At 34.3% G+C, this 8,675-nt stretch overlaps 2 protein-coding genes across 2 annotated transcripts in view; both read left to right on the forward strand.

Annotated features, from left to right (window-relative positions):
• The window catches only part of LOC108745350 (60S ribosomal protein L31), a 2,474-nt gene extending 2,258 nt beyond the window's left edge, over positions 1-216 (forward strand). The window contains exon 3 of the mRNA XM_018481462.1: positions 32-216. Within this exon, the coding sequence (XP_018336964.1) occupies positions 32-182 (151 nt within the window). The 3' untranslated portion in view covers positions 183-216. The remainder of the gene's footprint in view (positions 1-31) is intronic.
• Positions 217-1,207: 991 nt separating this feature from the next.
• Positions 1,208-7,459, forward strand: LOC108745354. Its single transcript, XM_018481477.1, has 5 exons — positions 1,208-1,449; positions 2,441-2,680; positions 4,249-4,398; positions 4,508-4,727; positions 6,850-7,459. The coding sequence occupies exons 1-5, from the start codon at positions 1,234-1,236 to the stop codon at positions 7,164-7,166; spliced, it is 1,143 nt and encodes a 380-aa protein (XP_018336979.1). The 5' UTR covers positions 1,208-1,233; the 3' UTR covers positions 7,167-7,459.
• The last annotated feature ends 1,216 nt before the right edge of the window (positions 7,460-8,675 follow it).

Consider the following 8,675-nt stretch of genomic DNA (forward strand, 5'->3'; position numbering starts at 1 on the left):
ATATCATATTATTTCTTCTTTTTTTTTCCAGAAATGTTCCCTTCAGAGTTCGTGTAAGATTAAGCAGGAGGAGAAACGACGATGAGGATTCTGCAAACAAGTTGTATACTCTTGTAACATATATATCTGTTTCGTCATTCAAGGGACTCCAAACTGAGAATGTAGATGCTAGCCAAGATTAATGGATTTCTGTATAATAAATAATGATGAAACTCACAAAGTATTTCTCTTATCATGTATTTATGCTGAATCCATATATCCTGAACGATAGTAAAATCTACAATGTTTTATTTTCATTTTATCAACTTCCAAAGTATTTTTTGATATTTATTTCTTTTGAAAGTTATACCATTTTATCTGATTTTCTTTTTTTTCATAGTATTTTTTTAAATTATTTATTTTCATATTTAATTTGAATAAAGAATTGAAAAGTATGCAGAAAAGAGGGGAATAACACATTTTCAGCATATTAATCATTAGCAACATACAAATAATTTACAAAAAGTGGATTGAGATTATATATATTATTTATCTCATAATTGTCAAAATTACTTATTTAAATATGTAGATGTAGATAATTATTGATGAGGTATTGTTAAAATTGATCAGTGCTCTGCACAAATTTTTGTACTATGAGAAGAAGGATAGATGATATTGAATTTTAAAAAATGCATCGAAGATATAAATTACAAGTATTTCAACTTATATCAAGTGTCACTATTTTATCATGTAACTATTTATTACGTAATTTACAAATCTCATTAAAAAGAAAAAAGAATAATTATAGTTACAGCGCTATTAATCAATGGTAAAAAATGAATTCGGTTACATATCCATTTCATTATTCTTTTCCAAAGAAAAATTAATATTAATTTTGCACCATAACATTAGCCAACTACTTCAGATCTGAAATGAATTCATTTTAGATGTAATCCAATTTTAGCATCTCATTAACTGGAAGATTCATAGCATATAGGTAAATAGCATATAGGTATTATAAACAATTTGTATGTCAATGTCTCATACTGCATACGGGACTTCGCAGGCGTGAGTATTGAGGCGAATGGTCGCAATGAACTTGGTGCGCACACATACGTCCACATAGCAGTTTGCAGCACAGCGGCACTGTGCGGTATTCGCGCTCGTGGTTTTGCACGGCTGGCTGAGGCGCTGAAGTTCGATCTGGTCAGTATGCGCCTGATCCGGCACGAGCGTGGATTGTGGTGTTGTGCGATGGAGCTGCGCGAGATGAGCCGCGCGTACGGCACTGCGGAGGAGATCGCCGAGCTCCTGCCGCAGCACGACAACGCGTCCGAATACGAGAGCTACTTCATCGAGTATGCGATGCAGAAGGAGATGATCAATCGTAACCGGTGTCCCGCGAGCCGACGGTTGCTCAGCCAGGCCGCACACCTGGACTTCAATTTTCCCAACAGCAATCATTCCAAGGTTGGTCATCCCTGGACGAGTCTCCCTGGAATCGCAATTATCCACATTTCTCCTCCATTCTAGAGCCTTCATTTAACGGCTTCCCAAAGAAGCTTCTCCGCAAGAAATCGCCCCGTGCATCAATTCGGCGGATACGAGCACGAGAATCTCGACATTGACAAATGATCGTTAATAATCAGAAAGAGAGACACTGGGACGCTCAAGATTTGCATTGTCTTAAGATTAATATATTGCATTGGAAAAGCAGAGTTTCAGATACTCTCATATTTCTCTGTTTATCTTTCTTTCTTCAACTTGATGACCTAGGAGAAACATAAAAAATCTTATTCTGTGTACATCTGTGCATGTCAATTATTTTTTGTTTTAACAATTTTAAAGCATTTTGGATTACACATCACAACGCTGTATATTACATAAAATTACATAAATACTCTTTGATGTTTTTTAATCCGTTTTATTAATAAGTATATGTATATACATACTATATGTGTGAGTTTTGCAACAAAGCAACTTTATACGCGCGACATTCATTAATTTATAAATTTCTCACAGTTGTAATTAATTTATGAATATTTATTATTATTAATTTGTCATTATCTTCATTATTATTTAATTATATTAAATTAATATTTATTAATATTTATCCATTTATTTATTTGATATATCATTAATTCTTTGTCATTACACACCATTTGGAAATTAGACATTTCATTCAACTTGCGTAGCTTCTCTCTCTCTCTCTCTCTCTCTCTCTCTCCCTCCCTCCCTCACTCCCTCACTCCCTCTCCCTCCTCTCTCTCGTCGTTAATTTATATATTCCTTATAAATAAATCTTTTAAACTGTTCTCTTTTTCCATTCGGAAATCAAAAGAGATTCTCTTCTTAGTAACTTATGGATTTATATTTATATCCTGAACAAGTCGTACATTGTAAATTAAAATGAACAGTATTTCTACAAAAGTCTTAAATTTGTTGATTTGATCTCTGTCAGGATTCACCATGTGCTGGAATCACCATGATCCATACTTCGAGCGAGAACTGGCCGCCCTCCAGAAAGCGCGAAGAGGCGAAGGCCTTGGAGAATCTTAGGAAGAGACTAGAACAGAGCAAGTTATACAAGACGGATCGAATTACTGATCATAGTCATTTACCAGGCCTAGCCACCACGTCCTCGATAAACTACGAGCTAACTCAACAACAATTGGACAATCGACCGAAACTTCTGAAAAAGGTAGACGATGGAAATCTCGCGATACACGCTCAGAAAAATACTGTCTCATTCGGTTTAAAGTGAAATGATTTTGATTCTAGATAAACTCATTTAATAATTTAGTCTCTTAAATAGAAGGAAGGAGCATGCAGTCACATACGCAAGATATTTTTTGCCAAAGTTTATTGTACTGATGATAGCCAAGACTTAGCTGAAATGTTTACATTTTTAATTTTAAATATATAACTTTGGCAAAAAATATCTTGCGTATATAGCTGTATGCTTCTTCCTATTTATGTTATTGAGCCACCTCTAATAACTATTGTAAAATTTAGTCTCTTCGTTCTTTTCTTTTTTATTTAGCGTATTTCTTTTCTCTCGAGAATCGCGTTCAATTGCTAGATGATTTAATGAATTGGGGACTTGGATTCCAAATTGTATTAACTCTGAAAGATCAGGATTACATTGAATATAATTCTAAAAAGATAATTGTCATGCTACATTATCAATGTCTAACTACTATTCTGTCATTTTTAGAATAATTGCGAAATGTGAAGTTGATATTAACTATGAGATCGTGTTTTTTGTATATCCAGGCAAAGATTAACGTTATGCGCCGGATATGTCTCAGGTTCGCGGAATATAATTTCCATTGTGTCCTTGGCTTACTCGATATGCGACTGTTTTCGAAATCAAAAGAGCAAAGGAGCACGCGCGCAAAGTACTTGGGTCGATATTTTAAAGTCAGGAGTGGCGCACTGTTGTCTTAGCTCTTATGCATGACTGTGTTGTACAGGATAATAAATACAATTGGGAAACTGCACCATTACACACATTGGTCTATACCTATACAATCTTTCAATTGACTTTCATTCTAACGAATTTTTGGTTTGACCATTTGCACGAAATAATTCCACACGCAAATTAAAGCTTCCTTCATATTGGGATCTGAGATGATGCAATGCTCCGAGTCTGAAGACTGAATACCACAGTGGCATCTAAATTAAAAAAAATTAAGATAAAAGATGTAGATATCTAAGAATTTATCCAGAATGCAGTAATAGTTTAAAATTTAAGAATTTAGATATCAATATGGAAGAAATCTACAAAAACTTGAAAAAAATTATAAATTTCAATATTTGCAAGTTTGATGATTCCAAGATTTAAGAATTGTATGATTCGCATAGTCCAAAATTTAAGGACATATGATTTCGAGAATTTATCCAAATCTGAGAATTCAGGAATTCGCGAGAGTTTAAGAATCTACATTTTATAACTAAAAAAATCTTAAGATTCATGGCGCCACTCTTACAAAAATTTAATACTAGAAGGTAATGATTAATTACTAATTATAAGCACTGAACAATAGTGCTTTTAATGTTTAAAATAGATAATTAATCACTATCTTTCAATATATTAAATTGTCTAATATTGAATTTCTATAAGGACGATATTCGAAGACTCAAGAAAGCAAGCGTCTTAAATCGAAACATAAGAATAGAGTTGCATGATATCGCGTGCAGCATATCGTGTAAATCGTAGATGGTGGAATGATTGCCTTGCATGTATCACAAGGGATTTTCTTGCAGATACTAAGCAACCGACCGATGAGTATCACATATGATAGAAGTGACTTGGAAACTGATTGGCGCGACAGCGAATTTATCACTGAGTGTCTTTGCTGGCACAACGTTTATCGGCAACGGCATAACGCACCTCCGTTGACTATGTCACCGCAGGTAGTAAAACAAGAACTATAAAAGGCATAAAAACGGTCAAAAGCCATGTCATAAACTTAAACTTATATTTAATGTATACTTATATACGTTATTACTCAACGTGTTGCAGTTGTGCGAGTACGCTCAATCATGGGCAAATCATTTGGCGCACACGAACACGTTCTATTATAAAAATGATCGGAACGTAGGTCACAATCTTTATTGTCGTCCTGGTGGTGCGGTACCTGGCGATATCACGGGACAGGAAGTTGCATCTTACTGGTATTCTGCTGTGAAGCAATACGACTTTCTCAAGGAACCAGATATTCTCCACGCCAATGTAAACGCAGGTAAAAAAGAGATTATAATGTCTAGAATTAAGAAAGCTATCAACTACGACTTAGAGATGAAAGAAGATAAGTGTTATAAGCGTTTGCTCTTTAATTTATTGTATTATATTATACGGGGTGAAGCAATAATTTTGTCCTTGAATATCTCTGCTATTTTTAGAGATGAAAATATTTATGATCAAAATATTGATAATATTACAAAAATTGTGTGATATTAATAGGGCCCTGTAATAATATATGCTGATAATAATTTTTCTAGGTGGAGGCCTTGAAATCTCTTCAGAGATTTCCGGAGTGATTGTCGCATATGCTACAATAATTCATTGCTTCATATTTCCCGATGTGGTCGGCATTTCCTGATATACAATATTTTTTATGTTCCCCATCAAAAAAAAGTTGAGCAATTTTATGTCGATTGTGTCCTATCTGTCGATTTAGGAAGATTTCATTGAGTAGTTCCTACTCTACGTTCATAATGTACGGGGCATCTATCGTGTTGATACTGTTGATATCACATTACTCGGCGAATGTTCAATTGTATATCTTCTAATAAAATTCCGAGATCGTTGCGTATAAAGTTATCATATTTTATGGTATTAAGTGTTCCGTTGATGAAATATGGACCGATTAATTTGTCGCCTATGATACCGCACTATACATTTACCGACCACTGTCGTTGATGATCAGCTTTTTTTAACTCGTGGATTTTCATTCGACCAGTAATGCATATTATGCAAGTTTACAAGACCATAATTAGTAAAGCTTGCTTCATTGAATATAAAAAATATCATTGTTAATGTGCATTTGATGCTGCATCCACTAACTAGAGAGTAACACGATTTTCAAATTCGTATCGTGTAAATCTTGGTAAAGATTAATATGATACGGATAGAATTTATGTTTAACAAGAATTCGTAATATGTTTCTTTTATTAATGTCACGTTCTGTCTTGAATTAATCTGAGAATTAGCATTCACTATTGCAAGCACATTGATTTCGTTGTCTTGATGACATGACTTTTTCGACTTTCAAATTTTTGCATAATCAAGCTTTCGGTTTCTCTTAATTTTTTACAAATTCAATGAAACATGATGTGAGGGATGCATTCGATCTGGATACTATTCAATAGACAATGCTTGCGCCTTTATTGAATTTTGTTGAGTTCCATAAATGAGAAGTATATCTACTTATTCAGCAAATGAAAATTTCATTTTCACATTAACTTGTCACCAAAATCACAAGAAAGCTGAATTACATGAAGTAATCACCTTCTGAAAGATCTATTGATACTAAACTTAGAATAATTTATTTTAAAAATTTCACAAATCCCTCTAGACTTATAGAATTCATAGTAAGAATTAGTAAGAAATATAAATATTTACATTTTTTTATTGTAATATAACGAATACAAGAATATTGTATACTAAGAAGTGCCGACCACACCGAAAAATATGAAGAAACGAATTACAGGCTGCGTTCAGCGGACTTAACAGTTTGAGCGAGCGCTCGCTGCTATTGATATATTCTTCCAGATCTAAAATGCTGATTGGATGATCTAAAAGAATACACCAATAACAGCGAGCGTTACTCAATTGTTGAATCCGCTGAACGTAGCCATTGTAGCATGTGCGATAATTAATCCGGAAATATTAAGAAGTGTATATGCAGGAATTCAACGATTGCAGTGTTGCATTGATGTAAATGGATATCATTCGAGCACTTCTTATGACATAAGAATCATTATTTTATTTCTTTATTTAATGACAAATGACTTTTTATTATAGATCGTTGAAATCATCTAAATATCCGCTATTAACTAGGTTAGGCACTAAGGTTAAAAAAGTATAGCATAATATTAAACAAAATGAAGATGATCTTGAAATCTCCGAAGTGCCTCCACTTAAAAAAATTATTACCAGCATATATTAGAGTCCTCTTGATACCGTACAACTTTTTTGTAATTACAATATTTTCATATCTCTAAAAATAGCGGAAATGTTCAAGGTGGACAAAGTTATTGCTCCACCCTTTATAGTATTATATTCATAGATACATGTTGAATTTTAATACATATCTAATTAATTTAACTTATGGAAAATGATTCAAAGGAGCATCTTCCTAGGTCATTTCACTCAGCTAATATGGGCAAGAAGCTGTTACTTCGGGGTCGGTAAGGCATGCAGCAGAAGCGGCAAAGTGATCGTGGTAGCGAACTACGAGCCGGTGGGCAACGTGTCCGGTCAGTTTCAGAACAATGTATTTCCGCCGTTACCTGAGAATATGAACGTGATGCTATCACCACCCACTATTCGGATGCCGCGGGGACAGTACGAACTACTGAAATCCACGGCATCATCCTTGCCGCCATCGTTACCGCTTCCGTTGTCAGATACCGCGTCTACCGCCAGCGATACTAGATCCGTTAGCTCCGGCCAATAATACCATGACCGTGCAAAATGCCTTCTCTGTATTTGTGCGCGATGGGCCGGACATTGAAGAGATCGAGAGAAAGATCTTTGCCGCGAATCAAAGATTTCGAACACATGACGAAACACGATGACCGATGTCTCTGTTGATAAGAGCGTTTTAGAAGCTTTTCATTCATTTATTGATACATATCTCTTGTACTCAATCGTATTCAGTAATTTTCCACGGAAATGTCGGTCATCAGGTTATATCCCTAGGTTTTTTTCAGCTACGCTTGCAAAAACAGTGATAATCAAAGTTATATCGAGCTTTGTCGTGATAGCTGATAATATGTAATATAAATCAAGCAGTACAATCTGCGATGTAATTATTGATAGTGGCGCAACTTTTTATTTGTTTACGCATATCTTATATAAAAAATAATTCTAATACACTGCGTGTGTGTATATATATATATATACGGGGTGTCCCATTTTAAATAATGTATTAAGATTTCTCGAAAACTATGGTTATAAAGATACGAAAAAATGTTTCAAACAAAAGTTGTATGCAAATAAGACAAGTAATAACTCTCGAGAATGTCAAATGTAAAAACAAAGAAGGGCTAATGAAAGTTTATTCGTGGTACTTAGTGCGAGAATAAAAATCGTTTATTATCAATTCAAAAGAATATAATTAATTACGCATAGACGTTTCGGCGAGACGGAAGAGTGACTCAATCTTCTTATTCTATTAACAGAGGTTGGCAAGTCTTCCGTCTCGCCATGAAGGATTGAGACAATTACAATAAATGTTTAGACATACTGATGATGGTTCGAAGACAAGCCGAAACGTCTATGCATAATTATATTCTTTTGAATTGGTAATAAACGATTTTTATTCTCGTACTAAGTACCGTGAATTACCTCTCATTAGCCCTTCTTTGTTTTTACATTTTAAAAGTTATATTATGATTCGGAAGGGGGCATAAGAAGGTACCATTGATTTGACCTTGGGTGGCGTCGCCATGGTCAGGTCACATCGTTTTTTTTTTAAATGGAGATTGAATGGAGATGGAGGATACCCTATTTTTGATTGCAGAATCTAATAGCTGATGTTAAGAGCTTCTCAAAACACTGTAATGAATTTATTTTTCCTTACATACTTTTCGAGTTGCAAGGCTTGAAAGTTACAGTACCGCCGGCATTACATTATGCAAGATGTCTAATCGACAGTTAAAACCTCTTGAATGCTGTTCAGGATTATGTCCTGGATAACATTTGTCAAGACCAAGGTTGTTGGAGGTTGTACTTTTTATTTTCATTTTTACATAAAAATGAATTTTTAATGCAAAAATGAAAATAAGAGAAATAATCTCCAGTGGCTTTGATGTTGACAAATGTTATCTAAGACATGATCTTGAACAGCAAAGGTTCAAAAGGTTTTTGCTGTCGGTCGGACATCTTATAATGCTAATGCTAGCGGTACTGTAACTTTGAAGCATCATAACTCAAAAAGTATTTAATGAAAAAATATTTTCTT

The sequence above is a fragment of the Trachymyrmex septentrionalis genome, unplaced genomic scaffold, assembly GCF_001594115.1.
Source record: "Trachymyrmex septentrionalis isolate Tsep2-gDNA-1 unplaced genomic scaffold, Tsep1.0 scaffold103, whole genome shotgun sequence".
Lineage (NCBI taxonomy): Eukaryota > Metazoa > Arthropoda > Insecta > Hymenoptera > Formicidae > Trachymyrmex > Trachymyrmex septentrionalis.

Coding starts and splice junctions, on each gene's coding strand:
- LOC108745354 (XM_018481477.1), top strand. CDS start 1,234: ATGGAGCTGCGCGAGATGAGCCGCGCGTACGGCACTGCGGAGGAGATC. Junction 1,450..2,440: donor CCAACAGCAATCATTCCAAG/GTTGGTCATCCC, acceptor GATCTCTGTCAG/GATTCACCATGTGCTGGAAT. Junction 4,728..6,849: donor CCACGCCAATGTAAACGCAG/GTAAAAAAGAGA, acceptor GCATCTTCCTAG/GTCATTTCACTCAGCTAATA.